Below are 22969 nucleotides of genomic sequence, written 5' to 3'. Positions count from 1 at the left end.
AAGTTAAAATTTTTTTCCAAAGGCCCCAAACACCACTAAGTTTTGAAATATCAGAAGTGTCATCTCTGCCTTTCACCTCATGAACAGCCCCTAAGACCTTTCCCTGAGTTCGATGCTTCCCTTGAAAGGGTGTGTTGACTCTTTAGCAAAGGGCTTTATTCAAAAAGTTAGCTACTGAAGTTAAATAGATGTTGGAAGGAAAAAAGCCTTAAGTTTAAACAGCAGCTAAAGTAATCATCATTTTTCACTTACTGAGATTTTGCTGTCAGGAAGTATATAACAAAAGAGCACACTGCATTATATACCTTTCAGTGCTGAAGTCCACAAACACAAAACCCCTACTATCTTAATAAAGAAGTCTTCTTCCTATTCTTTCCTAATCATATTTGAAAAATAAAAGGAAGTTGCCTATTTTTTCTTTTGCATGTCACCTTTAAGACTGTATATGCAAGCAATTTTGATGCCATTCCTTCTGTGTAAGCACAATTATAAGAGAAATACCATGTTATCACATAACTGCAAAAACACTTCTGTTTCTTTTAACATCTATATAGTCTCTTGTAGCATACCAGACAACAGTTTAGACCACCTACATATACCAGTTAAAGAATAGGATGTGGTTCTACAGGACTCTAGAGACTGTTCCATCTACAGTAACAATGCATATACAATACAATGTACACTTACATTTTCAAATACTGCAGCACTGCTCTTTAAAGAAAGCACAGAACATTGGGTGGCAGAGGTTGAGAGAAATACCTTAGTTACACCATTTCATACCATCCTAGAAAAGCACCCTGACTTAGTTGTGTGGTTTGTTCATTGGGGTTTTTGTTTGTTTTCAGGTTTTTTTTTCTTTTTCTTATTTTTGACATCTTTCCTGATGAAACTCTGTTTGCAAAATAACTTACAGAGAGAGAAGAAAGACGACTGTTCCTTCCAGGTTAACCACAACAGCCAGAGTCCTCCAGGAACGAATGAAGTAGCCTAATAAAGCATATTGGGCAATTCCAACAGCAAAGAACAAGCCACCAATAGATCCTAATATACAACAAAACAAAAACATTATCACTCTTTTAAGGAACATTATGAACTCTCAACGCATGGGATCAGACAGAAACTAACACTTCATTAAGAAAAATTCACTCAGTAATACAGGCAAACCCACAGCTATTTGACCAAAGAACATTCTGTCCTTCACCCATGCAGGGCAGAAGTATTACATCTAATTGCAAAGATCAATATAAGTCTAAAAAGCAGCATTCTACCTCCTCCTCACCCAACAGAGCCCCATAAACAAGTCTGGTAATTTCAAATATAAATATGTTTCATCTTTCTATGTGTAAAAATAAATATTACAAACCATTGGAAAACTGGTATTTTTAGGAATATATAGTATTCATTTGTAGCTCTCATGATTTGTAAGATAGCCTGTTTTAAAACAGTCTCAGCACAGCACTTCTTTGGCACTTATCACAGACTGGGTAAGTCAGGCCCCAGAGCTGTAATGGTACAATTTATATGCATCATATCTGAAGGACAGCTTCAACACTAGCAATCCAGACAGGTAAAGGTATCTGTGTCTTATTCTAAGTTCTAAGGTTGATTACCAGATGGGACAACTTTTTTTTTTTTTTACATGTAAACAATAGTTGTCTCATCTTCCCATTATATAAAACCACTTCTGATTTCTTTTTGAGAACTGCCAGGAATGAAAGAATTTATATTTAGCACAGAAACACTAAGCTCTGTTTAGCAGAGTCCAAAATTCTGATGGATAATACTCAGCTATCATGAACCTTGGATGAGTATTTAGCTGTGTAACATTCACAGGGGATGTTTCAACTGGACCTCGTCAGCTTTAGTGATGCAGAAATCTGAATTGCCCCAAGTCAGCTCCTGTGCTTGTCTAAGGTTCATATTAAAGCAAGGCTCAAAGACTGTGGTCACACAGATCCTCAAGCAGAGTTAAATTTGCAGCTGCTATGGTGGGAGCTTTAGTGCATCTCAAGTGGTGCGTGAGACTGAAATCTATAAATTCTGACAATAAAGACACCGACACTCAAATTTTACCTGCCAATGCCCAGTAGGCAGTACCCACACACTCATTCAGTAGAACAAAGGCCACCAGTGACATCCCACCATTCATCATCCCTACCAAGAAGCGAGAGATGGCAAAGAATTCATATGAGGGTGAGAATCCATTTGCAATGGCAAACAAGATGTCAAGCGCAAAACCTGGAAAACAAGGCAAAAGGTTTCATTTCAGAAGAGTACCTAAATTAAAAAACAGAAGCATTTATCAGTATCTTTACTTGATGTTCAGTGGCATCTGTCCTAAGTAATCACGGTCAACAACTACGCACTGCTACAGACGTTTCTGCCCAAACCTGTGGTAAGTACCTAAAGTCAGTATCATAAGAGGGGACACAAAAGGAGTGGTTTCTAATACATGATTTGCAGTACTAAATTCACAGCAGTCAATTTTTTTCACATACTCAGAACTACTGTCTGGCTCCAGTTAAGATGGCTTGATATTCATCCCCATACAGAAGCCACAGATTAAATATATGACTAAATATCTCTCCTCGTTCTTGGAAAGCAGGCCATACAAACTAGCGAAGAGAAAAGTTACCAGGGGACAGTTCATGGGGAGTTTGCACTGCATAGCAGGCCCACCTTTATTTGCTTTGAATGAGGTTGTTCCTTTAAAAAAAAAAATCATTTTTTAATTCTACATGCTCATCCATTGACGCACAACTTCATAAATACATACACAAAACATGAAGTTCCAAATGTTGTTTGATCTGGGGAGAGTAAAAAAGCTTGAGCTTTAAAACACGATGAGGATCACAAACACATAAAAATTAAATCATACAGAAAGGAGATAAAAGGTGCAACAAATTCCTAGCAGGTTATGCATGTGAGAACATTGCTAACAAATTACTAGAAATACTAATTGCAACCTGTGGAGATCCCATAAGCATGACATGCATGCGTGTAAGCACTTATGAGGACCGGCTGAGGGAACTGGCGTTGTTCAGTCTGGAGAAGAGGAGGCTGAGGGGAGACCTCATCGCTCTCTACAATTACCTGAAAGGGGGTTGCAGAGAGGTGGGTGTTGGCCTCTTCTCCCAAGTGACTAGTGACAGAACGAGAGGAAATGGCCTCAAGTTGTACCAGGGGACATTCAGACTGAATATTAGGAAAAATTTCTTTACTGAGAGAGTGGTAACACAATGGAATAGGCTGCCCAGGGAGGTGGTGGAGTCACCTCCCTGGAGGTATTCAAGGAACATGTGGACGTGGCATTGTGGGACGTGGATTGATGGGCATGGTGGTGTGTTTTTTTGTTTGTGGTGGGTTTTTTGGGGTTTTTTTTTTTGTGTTAATGCTTGGACTTGATGATCTTACAGGTCTTTTCCAACCTTAGTGATTCTGTGATTCCTGAATCCAGAATACCTCCCAGACATTCAGAGTGACTGAATAGTCAAATACTAATTTCTTGTCCCTATTTATATTCTTGAAGTATACTGGAAGGACAAAAAAAGACAAAAAAAAAAATCACAGCACATTATTCACTGCTGCATATCAAGCTCTCAGCAGAAACTGGGCTCCTGTCAGAGACACAACACCTCCACTTCATTCATTTTGTTAGGAGGCAGTGGTTACCTGTGAGATAGACTTTCTTCCTCCCGAAGCGATCCGAGAGCTGGCCAAAGGAGATTGCTCCAACAAACACACCACTGAAGTAGAAAGAACTGGCAGCACTGACTTTGTATGACGTGTTGCCAATTAAAAACCACTGGATGGAGAAAAAAAAAAAAGGAGAATTAACCAGTATCCAAGCAGTTCACCAACAGCTAATAGTTGGAGGGGGATGACACATACTTTAAGGAAGATCAAACTGCATAAATCTCCTAAGCATCACATTCAGTCAGTCATCAGATAGTCACCAAAACACAACTGTTGTCTCCCAGACTCACCAGGTAGTACTAAACAATTGCACAGTTCCCCCAAATCACGTGAAGTCTTTGATTCTGAAATCAAGGACAGATCCCTCATAGAATATTGTAATTTTTGCAGCCTTCTCCCACTCTCCCTTTTATTGCCTTTTCTCACATAAATCTACTAGCTTAAATAGACTCAGTCCTACCTCTTGACATATGCCACTGCAGTGTGTAGGCACACTATGCAAAAAAAAAAAAATTGTGGTTTATGTCCAAAGATAATCCTGCATATGCTCCTTCCTGTGAACTGTCTTGTCACTGAGAAACACTTTGGTAGCATTAGACAGTTTTTCTGGTATTGCAAATACTCATTTTTTTTTTTTTTTTTTACAGTCTACTTTGTGTCATTTCCAGTTCTTCAATTCCAAATACAAATCTGATCTTCCTATGTTTGATTCTTACTGACTTAATGTCTTAGGCTGAACCTGACAGGAAATTCTTTCCCCCACAAAACTGCAGAATGAAAATATGCCATGCTGTCACTGTTCAAAAGTTATTTCCTTTTGTATTCTAAAAACTCCACATCTTGTGTTCTTTTCTTTTTCTACTCCTCTTGCATCTTCAGATAATGTTTCCTTTTAGTGACACCCAACTTTTCTTCCTGTGCTGGTAAGCTGGTGATTATGTCATTATCCCTGCAATAACACTCTAATCTCCTCCTCATAATCTTCTCTTTCTCTACCAAAACCCCATTAGATATCCTTTCTAGCAAAGCTTATATTATTTCAAAGCTCAGTTATAAACTACCTCAACACAAGAACAGAGCCATGCAATTAAACCTCATCAAGATTAGGGTGCTAACAAAACAAAATCATTCAGAAGCTCCAAGAAAATAACTTGCTTACTCTGAATATATGCTTCATTTTGAATTGCCACTTTAATGGTGAGGTGTTTACTGATACCGTAGGTAATGTGCCCATAAAGCATCAAGACTGACAAAATTCAATTTTAAAAACTAACCATGTGACCACAAATCAGCTTTTGAAGCTTCTCTAGAATTTAAAAACAATTCCCAGAAAAATACATTTGTATAATAACAGCATACGAGGCAAAATTAATCTTGAAACATGGTCAGTTTGTTTTATAAGAGCTACAAGAATTACGCCCTAACGTTTGGTATATAAATTAAAAAAGTTGCCAACACTGAAACTCAGTGACATTAGATGCTTTCTGAATCATTCAGGGATTAAGAGATAATTTAGTTGTAAAGCAAAATTTGTCCTGCAAATTAATCTCCACAGTTAAGAAGCCCTTTACAGGGCTCAAGCTTTTCTCTTCTACATAAAGCATATTACGTATATATGCTTGATATTCATAAATCAAGCTTTTTACATCAGTATTTTTCAGTGTAAATTTGCAATAGTCATGTTATTAGTCAGTGACGCCACGAGATAAACATTAAAAACATCCTCCTCAAATATAGAGAAAGCTTCTTTACATATCAGTAGTGAAATTAGAGAGTGATGAGATCCCCCAAATAAGTGCAATCTCACTGAAATCTTTGTATTCAGCACATAACTCAACTTGAAATATACCACACATTCAGCTAACAAATTTTGAAAAAAAAAATGGATTTTAAGTGGGAAACAGGAGAGGCAACAAGATTTTATACATATGGGCCTTTACTGAGAAGTATGTTAGAGAACTTCGAAGCAGAATCCATACAAGTTGCCTTAGGATCTTTTTTTTAATTTTCTATTTTTCAAGTAAACTTCATTCTTTACCTGCATTTCTTATCTGTGCAACTAAAATGCATAAAATCTTGAAAATTTCTGTCCTAAAAACACTGCTAGGCTCCACAAACATGTCTGACTTAAGAGAAAGATTCCTAGATAAATTGGAAAGCAAAAAAGAAAAAGCCCAGAGAAAGTTTGAAAACCTTACTGAGCTTTAAATAATGCTTAAAAAAATCCACCGTCCATTAGGATCTTAATTTAAATAGTGGCATAAGTAGTTATATCCTCTTTATTACCAGAATAAGAAGCAATACCTGTTGTACACAACTGCTTGGTCCTATTCCAAAGCTGGTAGTTTTTATTAATATGCTCATAACCAATAAAGCTAAGTGCTTTACAGGACTAATTCAGAGAGCATTAATGCCTCTGGACAAGAGCCATGAATTATCAAGTGGTACTACACTTGACTCAGCTGTATAGCTCTAAATTCAGGTCTTGTAACACATGCACTCGGATAGGGCTCTTGCACAGAACAATTTGACATTAACAGATACTGAAGGCACCAGGAAGGGCAGGTGTTGCACACATCAGTGCAGAGTCTGGTATAATTTCTGTAGGGACTGTGGCTAGACCATGAAAGAAGATGCTGACAAAATACAGAGGCCACACCAGTAAAGCTTGGTTTGGGATAGAATGGGGGAGAGTTGCTTTGTCCACCTGCCTCCCCACTGCCCATATCTTCCGTCACATCTGGAGCTGCAAAGACTGCAGAAGCCACTTCCTCTCCAGCTCCTCCACTGCTTGCTAACTGCATGATGGATGCACTGCATGTATTTGACCTTAGCAAGGTGGCCAGAAAGAGTTCAGGGTACACAGAGGATTTTGAGCACAGTAGTACAATGAATGATGTGATTCCAGCTCAACTGTGGAACCAGGCTACAGGATCCAATACATAACTTCCACATGGAAGAGGTGGGAAGTTTTGGAGTAGAACTTTGGTTCTGCACAGCAGAATACAGCTAGTTTTGTTGCCAGTAAAGATATGAATAGATTACCTGCTCTCTACCTGGAGGTAGCACCTGTTTCATTTGCTAATCAAAACATGCATTAGTATGGGAACAAGAAGCAGTACAACCAGCCCCCCACAACTGACCCAGTAAGATTTACTACTCAAATACGAGGCAGCAAAACACGTTTCAGACTTACCTCAGAGACTATTGATGTGAAGCTGCTGCTGAAGTGTACATGCTTATGCACCTCGCTGCCATTGGCAGTCAGAAGCCATTCCCCAAAAGCTCTCTGCTCACTCGCTGACTGGTTGCTATGGCTCTGATTAGCTGAGAGCTCTTGGAGATCCCAGTGGTAGGGAGGAGTTGCGCCCACCAATGCGATGAGGATGGCTTCAGTGGCCACATAGAGCTGGCATGAAAGACAAAAAACAAAGATGCTAAGTATACATCCAAGCAATGTTTCCTCAGCAGTTGGATCAAGTCAGTATTAAAAAATATTCCTATGTTATATTCACCTTCTACCACTACACGATGACACGTATAGCCCCCACCTACCAATTATCACACACTGAAGAACGACAACTTCAACACGGTGGTTCTTGCACTTTTTATCTGTTGATTATTTAAGAGAAACAAAGTTCTCCTCCTGACGCCCTTCCCTCAGAGGCCCCCCCAACTCCCACACATAGCAAGTACACCTCCTGGATGCATGAGAAGTTGTTAGTAGTACTAGGGAGACAAAACTATTCTTTAATGCAAGTATATTACTCTACTATATCCTCTCCCTCCACCTGTGTTGTTCATTCCTCAAATTTGATATTTGGAATAGATCTCCTCCTCACTGTTTCAATATCTAAGCTTTCTCAGTTTTCCCAAAATTAATTCTTTCTATTTTTTATTCTTCTGTGAACCTGTTTTACTCTTAAAACAGAGGCACACATGTGAAAGTACATATGCATTTTTAATAAATCTACACATTTATACACACACACAAAGTCTAAATACAGTGATTAACAGCTGGCTTTGTTCAGGAAAGAATAAATAAAACTGCTGGACACCCAGACATTTCAAGCCTGGTCTAGAGCTGGGTCACTGCTGCTTGCTCAGAAGAATCACAGAATCACTAAGGTTGGAAAAGACCTGTAAGATCATCAAGTCCAACCATCAACCCAACCCCACCATGCCCACTAAACCATGACCCGCAATGCCACGTCCACACGTTCCTTGAACACCTCCAGTGATGGTGACTCCACCACCTCCTCCCTGGGCAGCCTGTTCCAGTGCTTCACCACTCCCTCAGTAAAGAAATTTTTCCTAATATCCAGCCTAAACCTCCCCTGGCACAACTTGAGGCCATTTCCTCTTGTCCTGTCGCTGGTCACTTGGGAGAAGAGACCAACACCCACCTCACCACAAGCTCCTTTCAGGTAGTTGTAGAGAGCGATAAGGTCTCCCCTCAGCTTCTTCTCCGGACTGAACAACCCCAGTTCCCTCAGCTGCTTCTCATCAGACTTGTGCTCCAGACCCCTCACCAGCTTTGTTGCCCTTCTCTGGACACGCTCCAGCACCTCAATGTCCTTCTTGTAGTGAGGGGTCCAAAACTGACTTGTGCTCCAGACCCCCAGAAGAACATTGACAGGCCACTGCTTTAGCAGTCTACATTGCAACTCCATCTTAAAACCCAGTGTTTTTAGACCTGTTTGAACATAGAAGTGCCATGAGTTCTGCAAAAGAAGACAGATGATAAAGTCTTCTGAGACAAAAGCAGTTGCTGGTAACAACAAGGACCCCCCCACACTCTCCAGATAAAATTGCCTCTTGTCTCACACCCTCACTGAGGAACAGTAAATCAGCACAGTAGCTCCTGACAAAAAAAAGGGGATCCTGTTGCTTCTCCTGCCTACTTCCTCCATAAAAAACCCCTCAGCCATGCCACTCCATCCCTCAAACTCTGCTTCAGACACCGCCTAACTACAGTTCTTGCTCTGCTCCCAGCATCTCCTCCATATGTTCTTGGGAAGAAGGTACCCGTAGGAAGTGTGTTCTCTCAGAAGGCTGCTTCACAAATAATTCTCCAAACTGGAAAGGCTATAGATATGCACAAAAAGAGACCTCTGAGGACCTCTGAATTCTGATGCAAGCAACATCAGGTAATCCTATTGTGTTCTGTACAACAGCTGAGCAGTCGGAGTTACACCCAGATCTAAATAAGAATTACTACTGAATTAACACAGAGACCCCTGAGTTATTACCTGAAAACATTTTCTTTCCATCAGCTCCTTTTTGCATTCTACATCATAAGCTGCTAATGTAGTGGCAGGAGGTAAAGAAATATTTCAAAAAATCATTCTCTTTCTATTTTTTAATGTAAAATTATTGAATATCAAAAGGAATTTGTAAGAAAAAAACCAACCTGTTAATTATGTTATTTAAGCTAAAGAACAACTAGATAGACAACGATGAAAAGTAAAAGACCTCATCTGTGAAAGAAGGCAATGACTAAGATTACATGGGGAAAGAGGTGTTAAAAAGCTCAATGGCCATGTTGCTAGGGATGTATGGATACAGTACTCTCAAGAACAGTTTGGAATTACAGAGAAATTGGAATTACAGATCATGATCTGTGGTGCATTCCCGTATTCTGACTCACTCAGACAATTCCGTGTCAGGACTAAGTGATAACATCCTTGCTTTTGTCTTGTGAAATAGTAAACATATTTTTGAAGTAGTTCAGGAAATTAAATGCTCAAAGCATTTGGTTTAGAGAAAGCAAGCACAACGCTTTTTATTTTTGCTCTAGGTGAAACCCACCCCGCCTACAGAAAACTAAATCAAATAATAAGTGATTGCAGGCACAAAGAAACACTACAGATATTTTTTCAATAAAAAAAAAGTCAGCCTTAAGCATGCCTAGTGGCTGCAGCAAGCAAGGATATAACAAAGACAGAAACACTTTCAAATGATCTGTTGAATCAGAAAAATGTATGAAGATGAAGACATGTTTTGATGTTATCAAGTAGTATTGCTCTATATTCAGGTTCACTGGAGTCACTGCTGTCACAAGACTTTCTTCCTAGCGATCATCTGCCTTGTACTTTGGGTAACAGGTATGGTAAACCCTCATTGCAAAAACAAAACCGAAAACCACAAAACATACCCCAAAATTAATTTACACTTTTGAAGACCAGAAACATTTTCTAGAAGTGGTCTTAAACATGACAAAGTAAATTCCAAACTTAAAGAAATTCAGAATACAGTTTTTAAACATTCAAATAAGAGGCAGGGTTTTCTGTTAATGAATCTGGAGATTCCCCCCCATAAGAACACTAAATGCTTGCACTTAGCAATAACATAGTTGCATAGACTGGTGGTCAATATAAAACACTATCAAATCAGAATAGAAATATAACAACTTTATAAGGTATAAGATGGCTACATTACATACACTGTGGCAGACAAAAAAGCCTTTAATTTTTTCGTTTCTTCTGTAACCCATATAGTACAAGTCAAGTCAAATTTAAGGTATACCTTCTATTCACAAAAGATTTTAATTGGCTCTACATATATGTTAACAGTTCCCCACCAAATTCCCTGCACTGATCTGTATTAATCAAGATGAATACCAAGCACAGGGGGAGGACGCAGAAGCTCGTAGTCACTGATGATGAAATGCTGAGAGTTTTGATAGTTTGGTTTGAGTTTCTCCTGTTTGTTTATATTCTCTGTAGGTTAAAATTTTATAGTTGTCTAGATTAGAAGTCCATGGTGTAAAGAGATTTATTAAAAGGCAAGATCTTAACCTGTAAACTTTCACTTTCTCTGCTAAGTAGATGGAATTTTAGTTAGCCATTTATAGCTATTTCATTAACAGGTTTTGAAATTAATTTCAAATTAACATTTTAAAATTAATTTTAATAGAAATGCCTGGAATGTCTTGACCAGCCTTCTTAGTGTTCATTTTAATAATAAATTGCTTCCAAGAAAAATGTAGAATCTCTAATAAGACTAGCAAGGGAGGGGGAGGAAGAACTTAAATAGTTTCATTTGTGTATTGAAACAACAAAGTCGGTACCGAGCCCATGATCGGGATGGTTTTCCGAGATGAATAACTCAATAACAACCAGTTTGTTATTAAGCAGGCATTCTTTAATACAGCGCTGGGCAGCACTGGGGATTTGTCCACCACGAGTGCTCCAACAGGTTAGCAAAGCACCTCAGTTCATATACAGAAAAATCATACATATTCATCAGATTTCTACAAAGGCTGGTCTTATCTGGTCTTATGTAGATGAGTTCCTGGAATTCATTTGCATAGTCCAAGCATGCGCAGTAAAATTAGGGTTAGGGTCTTTTCACCCTCCGGTGGTCATTCATAGTCTTCTTCACACTGTCTGCTAGTTGAACTTCGGGCTTCCTTTGTCCATACATAGTCATGGGATTGGCTTATCCATCCTTTGGCCTCGGAATGTTAACGAGCTACCTCAAGGCCCATTTGATCTTATCAGGAAGGGAGTTACATATCTTGAAACATCCTATTATCAGTTCTGCTCAAGGAATAACTAAAACTATGCAAGTAAAGCTTTTATGTATCACAGTAGTGTCTCAGCCAGGGACCGTCAGTGATTTAACCCTTCATTCATTATAATGAAAATACACACAAAAATAATTTAAGAAACTCTTTTAGACCTCATCATTTACCCATTATGAAGCAGAAATGAAAAACAAAAGCAAGACTTAAATTCCACCAAGTGCTTCCAACCTTTTTAATCAGTTCACAAGCCACTAACTTCTGACCTTTCAAATACAGAAACATTAAAACTGTACCTTGAGGAAAGACAGAAATTAAGGAAGAGCAACATATGACCTTGCTCTGGTAGAAGCCTACAGTGAAGAGACAGTTACATTTTAGGATTAGAGTAATTTCTCCTGAACCCATGACCCAGCTGAAAAGCTGGAGGGCCACCTTATTTTTGAAAGTCTGACGATCTCATCTGCACCGAGTTATTTCAAAAGGGTGATTTGCCTTTAAAATTCCCATGATTCCCCCCCCCCCCCCCCAATAAGTCTTGTGTAGAAAAGCCCTAAAACATCTCTCTGCTTCAAAATTATTATCTGCTGCTAACACGCTCTTCTAGCGAATACCCTTCCCCCTCTTGGTAGCGCAGTAAGAGAGAGAACACCATAAAACAGAAGGAAAGGATATGCTGTAGTTACAAAGCGAACAATCACCATATGCAGAATAATACGATGTAATCTCTCAGACACTTAACAACCCCAGCCCCATTCTGATAGGAAATATTTTCCATGAAGAATGTAACCACTGTTGATTATTACCTGTGCAACGATGCAGTCAACACATATTTTTGAAAGAACTTAGGGTTTCTGTAGAGAAACTGAGAAAACCTACCCAATTTAGAGTTTTTCACCTTTAAAACGTAGGCCTCCAGAATCCACAGAAAAAAGTCCAATGTCTGTCCAAGCCCATACATAGCTTTATTCTAGCATTCTTCAACATCCACATTGAAATCTAACACTGTACAGCAAACCAAAACTCTCAGAGCCTTGTTTCCTACAGGTTTGTGGAAAAACATCCCCTCAGCTTCCCTTTCTTCTCTGTTCCAAACATCTAAACGCACCCCTCAACTCTGTTTCATGCTCAGTATCATTTTGGTGGGGAATGGCAGCATTAGGGGTTTGGTGCTCCTTCTGCTCAGACCGGCCAGCCAGCACACATGTCGATTAGTTAGGTGACCACTGCCACCAAACAGCACATGGACAGACAAGGTCTGCTTTACTTCCCATCAGCACAGGCAAACGTTTGAGTCTCGAGAGCAAATAACTTCATTGCACAAGCTTTCTGCAAAGATAGTCCAAATAGTAGCCAACTCCTGCGTACACACCTTTGCCTGACAGGGCCATGGGAACACTGCACACACCCTGTAGCTGTACTCCTACCTGCCTACCTAATGATGACAAATCTGGTTATAGCATTGGTAACAGGACTGCAGGACACATACCTGGGCTCTCACCTCCTCAGCTCAAGTTGCTTTACTAATTATTTTGTAGTCTATCACAAGAACATGAACCTACCCTTTTTCTGCCAACATGCAGAAGTGATCTTTACCAGCAAAATTTAGTGAAGTACTTTCAGCTCTGCACTTTTTTCCACTAGTGCCACACTAGAGATCCAGTATTTCTAGGTAAATTGATACCATTTGAGACTTCTCAGCTATTGTCAATGAACCCAAGACAGAGGGTATGTCAGAATCTGCTTATAACTGGAGAGCAAAACAGGGTGGAATGCAGATGGTGACGAAGGAACGTCAAAACAAAGCTCCACAAAGGGTTCATCAAGAACAAAACAATACTCTTCCCACAGCAAGACCACGTGAGTGAATTAAACTCTGACTATGCATACTTCATTAATTGTGCCAATTGCATTGAATTCTTCTACCTCTCCTACCACCCCATTCTCCCAAACACCAGAATAAACAAGTAAGAAAACTCACCACCAAGAGACAGGTTGCTATTACTTCCTGCAAGCTGGATTTTTCCAGTGCTATAAATACAGATAATGACTTTGCTGTTAAGAAGTCAGCTGTCAGTCTTGTACTGAAGCAAAATCTTGCAAGACAATTATCTCTACGGTTTGCTCCGGGACAGATGAAACAACTTACAGGATTGAAAAGAGCTCAGTAGTATTCCTCTACTGTGGTATATCAGTCTGTTGACTAAATTAACACCTGGTGTGCTACCTACCACAGAAACATTAAAAATGACCATAAATACATTTTTTTTCTTCAAAATAACATAGGAGGTACAGGAAATGCACATGATGCTAAGGAGACCTGCAATTTGCTAGAGACCTAGAAGGGAGAAGCAGGTGCTACAATGCTTCTGGCATGTTACAAAGTAGAACACCCTGAAAAAACCTCACAGCCTTGCCCTACAAAGCATCAAGTTCAGTGACAGAAATTAATGTAAGTTTTACTGTATGTTTAAACAGTTAGCACAGCAGCCAACTGTGTGCTGGTAGACTGAAAACATGAGTCCAGAACTGCTTCAGGCAGTATAGCCTAAAGCATTTGTGGTTTTTGTAGTATGCTGGACTACATGCAACAACACTTAAAGGCACACAAACTAACCTAGCACAGACTCATACACTGGATCTCAAAGGCCTGGGACAGGACTTGCCACTGCTATGACTGCATCACCCTAAGCAAGGGAAATAAAGTCACCCTCACATCATAGGTTGACAGGCCTCTGAACGTGAATAAGGAAGTTGGAAGTATTATTTTTCTGCCTTTAAAACAAAAGGCAGAAAGAAGCTTAGGTGCCTTATTAAAGTATCTACATGGAAACTTCTTGTTCCTCTGTGCAAAAATGCTCACACACTAGTAAGTCAGAGAACCAAGCCAATAAACAAGAACCAAAATTACAAAAAGCACTATAAATACTACCTCTGCTTGAACAGGAATATTCAAGAAAGTTAAATTACATTAAAGTGCAGTCAAGTGCCAAAACTCCTCAGTTGAACGTCACCTATACAGTTTCATCAATACCAGATCACAAGTGCCACTCCACTCTTCTTACATAAAGAAGAACTTACAGGAGAATAAAGCAAAAAAGTGCCAGAAGTTCCTATTCCAGTTTATGAATATACTACAAACCAGCACAGGACTGAACTGTCTCAGTGGCATTATAGGATAACATGAAGAAAAAGTCAGCAACTGCTGACTAAAAAAAAGTCGGAATTGTGGGCTGACAAGTATCAGGCAGAGTTTAGTCCTGCTTCCACAAGCACAATTATCCTTTTGCCTGCATTTCATCTTTGTCCCTCTTTCTCTCCATATCTTCCAGCCTGCTTTGGCTATCAACATGTCTGAGTCACAGCCAGTACCATAAGAGATCAAAGTTCTCACCTTCGCACACTGGTTTGGGACACTGCCAAAGAGTATTATTGGCTGAGCATCTTGGTCTCTCAGAGGGAGTTCTGCTAAGACTATGAGAAGAGCACATTCTTGGCTATGCCTAGACTTCTTCGCTACCAAATGACTAAAGCATTTAACTTGGTAAAGAGATGCAATAAAAGCTTACACTGATTACTTCAGAATTTTCTGCTATTTAAGTATCCACACTAAAAGACATTGCTGACATTTGTACTAGCTGCTTTCATTCATTTATGCATTTTAAGGACTTCTCTGAGGATAAGCAATTGGATCTACTTGTGTTTTGTTGTTTGGGGTTTTTTTTTCAATTAAAAAGAGTCTTGGCTTTACTGCTATTTCAGAGGAACATGATGCTCCAGAACTGAAAGAACATTTTTTTCCAATTTTGGGGTGGAACGTGCTAAACCAGTGATTTTTCACCTTACAGCCTACAGGCCTCAGAAGTCCCTGAATTACTAAAGTTTGTGAAAAACAATTAAGAAATACAAAGCTGTCAGCAGTCTTAAATTTGCTGTACAAGGATTTAACACCTTCAGTGGGAAGTCTGTAGGGAGTCTGCAAGTTGAAAGAGATTGAAGAGCTCTGGTCTTTGTCTCTGTATTTTTAAGACACCAATAACTGAACAGCATACCACTAACAGAAAGCTGGAATAAGCTATACTTAAAACTCTTCAGCTTTCCCTACCTGAGGATCTCAGAAGCTTCATTGTAACACCCTTTCCCCCGAAGCCCACCAGTATTAGGAAAATGACCAGGCAAACACAAATACAATGTTTAACCACCGCTAACTTAGTCAGAGATCATACTGCAAACAGAGGAGACCTAGAAAACACATGCTATTGCTCCAGGGGGACTCCTGTCCCATTGGGCTGATACTTGTAAAAAGCAAGCAGAGGTTTTACTTAATGCAAACAATGCACATGAAGCACTACCTTACCTATAAATAGAAGTAGTTACATTAACTACTCCAGTTTAAAAAAAGCATTTGAGAGCACAAAACTTTATTTGGGTCAGAAATAAAGCGCAATAATCATGTGCAAGTTGGAAACAATTATTCTGAGTTCAATTACACATCTATCAGTTCTATCACCTGAGAGAAAAGGAAATTAGGGTCTCTAAAATGGAGGAAGCGTCAGGGAGGAGAGCACTGATGATATGCCTTGCTAGTGGAAAAATACAGGTAATTTATTGCCTACGAAACATGAAAGTTAGAGGCTGTGTGTACACATGGGCAGGGAAGAAGGAAAGGGAGATAATGTGCCATAATACAAATATTTTTAATCCATAGTCTGCTATCCATTAGAATTATGCCTGTTAACTCCCAAGCTCATCTTCTGAGGGTGCTCAGAGGACAGATTAGCTAGATGGATTGTTTCAGAGTTTGCCAGACTGAAAGCCATCTTGATTAATAGCAGAATATGGGATTGTTTCACCTCCCACTGAATCCAAATACCGTCCCGTTGCACAAAATATTCTATATAACAATAACTTTATTGTTAATAATCTGAAAACAACTCCCTGTATGTTTTACTCACACCCCATTTAAAGACGCCAACCATCACTGACACAGTGGCTCCCAGGCACCTTCCATTCCCAGCTGTTAAAAAGACATTGCAAAAGCAAGGCATTCAGCCACAGCTCGAGTAAAGAGCCCCAGAGCGAGTTCCTTCTGACAACTTCACTCTTTACACAGCATGTAGCCTTCACTTTTTAAAAAAGTTTGATTTGGGTTTGGTTGTTTTTTTTTTTTTTTAAATAGGTAGAACAATCTGCTTCCTTCTCTCTGTTGCTAGGCCTTCAGAATGCCTACTTCTCAGTGTTTCTCCCCAAATATGCCCATCAGCAATAATTCTGTAAAGGTCTTTACAACAGCACGTTGAACAGGCATCTTCTAGGACTGAACTGCACAGAAACTGAAGTCAGTCTTGTAAGTTAAATTGTAAAAGCTGACTAGATGCATTTATATGGATACATACACACAGAACATGTGATTTCAGTGTCAGAGCGAATGTAGTGATCATTAGAAGAGCCAAAAGACCCAGCAATTGTGAATGACACTTAAAACCAACTAAATATGAGCCCAACTACACGTGCTTTGCAGTACAGATGCAGCTAAAGAAGGGAAGGTCTCAAAGCTACAGCTTATGTTTCTTCTATACCTCAAGCTTGTTTTGACCATACTTTTCCCCTGCATACAAACATAAATTTAAAGCTTAGCTGTATGGATGATGCACTGGTTTGCATTAAGGCAACGTAATTTTGAGGGAAGGTAGAGATGTAGGCAACTGATAAGGTATTCATGACTCCCCTCCACTCAGGATTATTTTTGGAAAAAACAACAGCAAGTTAGCTATTTAAAATTAATCAGCAAGGAAGCAGGTACTAGAATTTAAACTTCTGTGTTATTTGAGAGTTAAGGACCCCACTGCTAATGAAGCATGTCCCAACTCAGCATTGTTATTTCAGGTTTTCTGCAGAATACAGCACGATGTCTGCATCAGCTGCATTCATGTTTTTAAGGTTATAACTACAATATCACAAAAGATAAGTGATTGTTTCTTTTAAAGAACAGTTAAGGATCTGAAAGAAGTAATACAGAAAGACAGACCACAGTGGGTCTTGACTATATTTCCGATTCTTCTGGCAGCTATGTTTTATCTACAGAAAGCCACTAAAGGACCAAGGAGTCCTGAAATGAAATTTAACACGTGACTACCTTTTTTCCTTAAAAGATTCCCCCCGCCCAATTGGAGCAAATGGTAGGATTGGTCTTCACTTGGAAGTTCCACCAACTTTCAGGTAGAAATATTCTTAGCTAAATGAGTAGCAGCATATCTTTCTGTGTGACTAGTTTACATACTTATGCCCATCTAGTTTATCTGCCTGAACAGGAATAAGCTATACCAGAACAAGGAATTCTATTCAGTGATGCAACTACTCTAAAAGCGTTCATCACTTCTACAAGGAAAGCAACACCATCCTTCAGCATAAGCACGTTTGAGTAAGATACAATGCACGAAAAGATGTTGGAATAAGAAGCTTACCTCAAGAAATAAAAATCTGGGCCCCTACTTTTTATGTTTGTATTCATGCCACATTTGAAACCACCCTCTACATAAGTGGCTGCACATGTTTGACACACATTCTGCAACTGCTTCTCCTGAGAATCAGAGGGACTTAAAACTCTTACTTGTCCCACAGACATAAAGAAAAAAGCCAAACAGTGAGGTAATCTAAGCAAAGGAAGGTTACACAGCAATTCTGTAAATCTTTTTTATATCTGTCACCTCGCGTACATACCTTACAGATACTTATATTTGAACTACGTCCGAGTTACAGTGCAAGTAACTTTGAGTAAACACCTGTCATGAAGCACCCTATACTAGCAATTGTAATGCAATTCGTGTAATACCCATCTTTTTCCTTCATTTTAAATTGTTTATTGCATTTCAGATTTGTTTTGCACTTTCTATTCAGGTAAAGTCCTAATAGTATACCTCATCAAGGACTGAGAGTAAGCTGTCCAATTTATGATCAGTTCTGGATAGTTCAAAGAACAGCTTAATAAGACTCAAGAAAAACATAAGTATTAAAGGAAGATTCACTGACAAAGTATTTCATTACTGTCATTACAACTACAGAGTGATGTCTCATGCCATTAAAGAGGTAGAATGTGTATAGGGGGTAGATAAGAAATGTCAAGAAACGGAGTTAAACAAGGCTATGTATGGGATCACATCTGTATCCTATCTGAAGTCAGACACTACTTCTTTTGAATTATTTCTAAAGATTTGGGACAAGCCCGCCTTACTTAAGCCACATGTCCCAGAATCTGCTCTCCCTCAAAACATTTGTGCAGATGTGCAGCTTTCTACATTGGGATATTCCAATGATAGAAGTCATACATGATCTTGCTGCCAACAGCAGAGATGTTAGCAGCACCACTCATTACGGCCGCACTGCATCAAGAATGCCTTTGCCTTAAAACAAACTATTATTCAAGGAACTTGATGTTACTATCTTAACTGTTTTTCCATCTTCCCTTCAGTTAGTAATAAGCTCCTAAGGTAGAGGGAAACACCACCCTTGGTAATTACCCATACTGCTGTGCAATGCACATTATCCAACTTTAGGCAAAGCCTTTTTCAGCTGTGCAAACAAGACCTCCCTTTTAAACTCTAACATGTTTTATTAAAAGGCTTTTAATAGAGATACAGTAGGACCGCACTTCCATTCTCAGATTTCTGCAGGTTCAGTTTGGACTTGGGCAATCCTGTAGCTCAGATTCGGTGGCAAAGACAAACCTTTCAACCACATATGTGGAGTCACAAGAGACCAAGAAACTTTTTTTTAATATGCTTGTACACTCTCAAGTGTCTGATCAAGATGTGAGATTTTGTCTAATGTTGTTATACACACTAAACAAACACCAAGAGACACCATTCTTTAATAATGCTTCAATTTAATTTCTTCAAAAGGTAATGAGGACTTTTCTAGTAATCAATAGGTGTCAAGCAATTACTTTTAGTTCAAAGTAAATTCTGAAGTATTTTAAGAGTTATCAGCTCCCTTTATTCCTCCCTCACTCTCTTAAAGATACACTGGAAATGCAAGACTAATCCAGCTTCAAATTCACATCATTCGTCTATCCCCACATTCTTCAGGTAAGTTTGGTCTTTGGGTAATTCCATAGATTTTTGAAAAAAAAAAGTTTCTCTACTTTAGCTGTCATCACTCCATTATAAAGTTAGCAACCACTGCTACAGAACATTCCTAAAAATCTTCCAAAGTCCTATTAAGTTGGTAGTGAATAAGCCAGGCATACCTTAATACAGTAACAGCTCAACAAGTTCATGAATAACAGCATCAGGTAGCAGACAAATAATACAAATCAGTGAAGAAGTGAAGACGACGAAAGAAGCAGCCCACAAGACTTACACTTAATCTAGTTTTACACTGATGACACACAAAAACGTTTTTCTGACTACAAGCAACCTGGAGGTTTTTTGCCAGAGTGTCAGTAAGCTCATTCCACAGGTCAAGTACGAGTTCACTAAAGCCCACATGAAAATTGGCTCTCATGTGCAAAGTCTCACCCATACAAATGGAAGTGTTTGGTACAACTTGCCTCAAAGAAGTTCTGTGAGCTAAACTATGTTTGTGATTAGAATTCAGAGACCAGATACATTGGCATATCAGTAAGGCTACTTGGTAGAAGTAGTTTACTGTAGAAATTTGTATGAGAAGAAAAACACTAAGATGAGGGAAAATACCTATAAAGTATGAAACTCAAGAGATTAGAAACATGCAGAGATGAAACAGCACAGAAGCCTACAGGGAAAGCAAGAACATCGGCCGGGAATCTTATGGGCAGGGAAAGCAGCATTGATGGTTGGACTTGATGATCTTACAGGACTTTTCCAACCTTAATGATTCTGTGATTAGAGATGAAGGGACTTGACACAGCAAAAACCAAAACAGTTTTCACCCCTGTGGTATTCTTATCTTTAAGAATGTAGAAATATTTTTTATACCAATAGACCAATGCGAAAATACAAGCCAACTGAGGGAGCATGTGGGAAGGGACAGGGAAACAAGCAATAAACCAGTGACAAACTAACAGGAGTTCTCATTCTGCAGCCAGATGCTGCATCTAATCCACTAAAACAGCCCATGATTACCTAAATCTACGTCACACACACCAGATACATTACTTATTTTTGGGTCTGTCCTCCAAAGACTGACGATAAACCAGACAAAAGACTAACACCGGCCGTGGAACCTGCCTTCAGTCTTGCTCTTGCAGTTTCCAGTGACATGTTATGTAACTTGGCACCAATAAAGGAACACCGAAAGCAACCAACCACCCAAGCAGGAACCAGTTGTGTAAGTCCAAATCTATTCACAGACTGAAAGACAACAAGCTCCACATCTAAATCCCTTACAAACTTCTGTGCCTGCATGATCTGAAGCAAAGAAAACATATGTCAGTGGATGATCCCCACTGGTAAAGTTCAAGCATTAAAGGTAATATGGGAAGGAAAAAAAGAAAAAAAAAAACCAGACCTGCAAGCCTGCTACCTTTTTTCTTTAGTTATTCTGAATTAGTTCTGGGATTTGTAAAGATCTTTCTGTTTACTTCCCCCATGAGAAATGCAAGTTAATCCATTCAAAAGAAAACAAACAAACAAAAGCATTACAGAACAGCTGACCCATACTACTTAAAACTCTGGGAATACAGAGCACTTGTCATGGTTGCAGTTTGTTCCAGAACATGACTAGCACTGGAAGAAAAAAATAACTATCGCTTCCTTAATCCCTAATCTTCAGTGAGCATACAAATTCTCTAGCTAGTCAGCCAGAACAAGCTCTAAGCAATGTCTAATTTTAAAGGATTAATCAGCTAAATCAGTTAAAAAAAAAAGAAACAAACAGTACAAGGAAACAGAAACCTACAAAGCTTTTGCTGTTCATCATCACAGCTTTGCAACCAAGTACAGAGTTCCCAACTGACAGGACTGGGCATCTGACTTTTCTCTGATTATCTCCTAAAGCTTCTTTATACTTCTGCCAGTCCCCTAGCTGCCAGGAGAAGACATCTTCAGTCTCATGGCCCATGACTGGAAGTTCTTGATGACAACAAAATACTGGTCAGCAGAGGTGGGAGGACACTTAAGTCCCCCTCTTCCCTCCTGCAGCTGGTAACTTTCCGCAGTGGCAGTAAGCCAGCATTTGTCAGCCTAGCTGAATTCACTACAATTAAGTTTTTGAAGAGTTAACATGGAGTAAACCAAACTTCTGTCAGATTCAAACTACACTTTGTGCTTAGGCCTGACTGTGAAGGTGCACATATTATCCTCATCTCCCATCCCCAACCCCAAAGGAATAGGCACAAGGACGAAGCAAAGCTGGAAATACAGACAACAAACCTGGCTGCAGAGCACATCACTTGGTCACGCAGTCTCTGAATGATATTATAGTACTCCACTGTTACTTGGGACTCCATTTTCATCACGAAACTTAAGAGAGTTCCAGTTTTGTATCTCATGGAATACAAACCTGACTACCCAAAATGTAGACCCTCGTCCAAATACCTAATGCAGAGACACTGCCGCTATGCTCTAAGAGTTAAGTTAAGGCAAATCAGAGTACCATAAGCAGTCACAGCCTATCAGCCGATCAGATGAAAGCTTCTACACACAGAGGTATCGGTGACCACCTGTAGCTTTTCAAACATTTCCACCACAAACAAGCCACATGCAACCCAGAAATCACCAGCCTAGGCCATTAACTCTAGGTTGTGTAGGATTCCCAAGAAAGCCTCTGACAGAAGTCGGCCTTCCACTCTAGCTCATGGAAATCACAGTTTAATCTCACTTCCACCAGCCCCACACCTGACAAACCGCATACTCCCAAGTCGCTCACCCAGTGACACAAGGCGTAACTCCCCAGGCAACGCAGCACAGACAGCATCAGCCACTGGCCCCAGACTCACTCTGCAGAAGTCACTCTGCCTTTGGACAGAGGTCACCTTCGCCCCAGGAGCACAGCAAACCGCTGCGGGCTAAATCCAGGGCAGAAGACCGGTTACTGCCACCAGCAGCCCTCAGCGGAAGACCGCCGCCACCAACCCTCACGCCAGGCAGCACTCACCACGGGCACGTCCACCCAACCACTTGAGAGGGCAACTGCCCACAGCACCCACCCCGTGCCTGCGGGGGCACCCCCCTCCCGGCACCGCCTCCCCCAGGGGTGCTCCCACACGAGTCAGGGCGCTGCACCCACCCTTGGGAGAGGGGCGGGCGGGGACCTCTCACCTGGAGGAGCACGGCCAGCAGGACGCACAGATACACCTGGTATGGCCCCATCTGCCCCACCAGCGGGAACGCCTCCTCCACCTCCATCCCGCTCCCCGCCCGCCGCGCGGCTCCTAGGAGCGGCCGCCGAGCAGTGCATCCCCGGCCCGGGGCGGGGCGCGGAGCAACGGCCGGGCCCTCGCGGAGGAGGAGGAGGAGGAAAGGGCGGGAGGCGCGAGGCGGCGCTCAAGCGCAGGCGCCGAGGAGAGCAGCTGGGAAGCGGCCCGCCCAGGGACGCAGGCGCAGCGTGCTTCCTTGCCTGGCGCCCGGCAGGGAAGCGGAAACGCAACAGCCGCCGTATCGCCGTTACGAGCGTTAGCGCACGCGCGCGTTCCTGAGTTAAATCGTGTGGGAGCGGGGCGGGGGAGAGAGAGGGCTTGCGCGCTCCTCTGGCTGCTGTTGGCCGCCAGCGGGGAGACGGGGGTGTGTGAGGGGTCTGGAAGGGGATATTGGGAGAGGGGGGTGCGTG

At 40.6% G+C, this 22969-nt stretch overlaps 1 protein-coding gene across 1 annotated transcript in view; it reads right to left on the bottom strand.

Moving 5' to 3' along the window:
* The window catches only part of SLC22A15 (solute carrier family 22 member 15), a 36050-nt gene extending 13502 nt beyond the window's left edge, over nucleotides 1-22548 (bottom strand). The window contains exons 1-5 of the mRNA XM_059821132.1: nucleotides 22462-22548; nucleotides 6893-7105; nucleotides 3673-3805; nucleotides 2074-2238; nucleotides 912-1041 (exon numbers count right to left, since the gene is read on the bottom strand). Of these exons, the coding sequence (XP_059677115.1) occupies nucleotides 912-1041; nucleotides 2074-2238; nucleotides 3673-3805; nucleotides 6893-7105; nucleotides 22462-22548 (728 nt within the window). The remainder of the gene's footprint in view (nucleotides 1-911; nucleotides 1042-2073; nucleotides 2239-3672; nucleotides 3806-6892; nucleotides 7106-22461) is intronic.
* Between the last annotated feature and the right edge of the window lie 421 nt (nucleotides 22549-22969).

This window comes from Gavia stellata, chromosome 1 (assembly GCF_030936135.1).
Source record: "Gavia stellata isolate bGavSte3 chromosome 1, bGavSte3.hap2, whole genome shotgun sequence".
NCBI lineage: Eukaryota > Metazoa > Chordata > Aves > Gaviiformes > Gaviidae > Gavia > Gavia stellata.
Note: the sequence above shows the minus strand (reverse complement) of the source record. Positions and strands in the feature narration are given on the sequence as shown.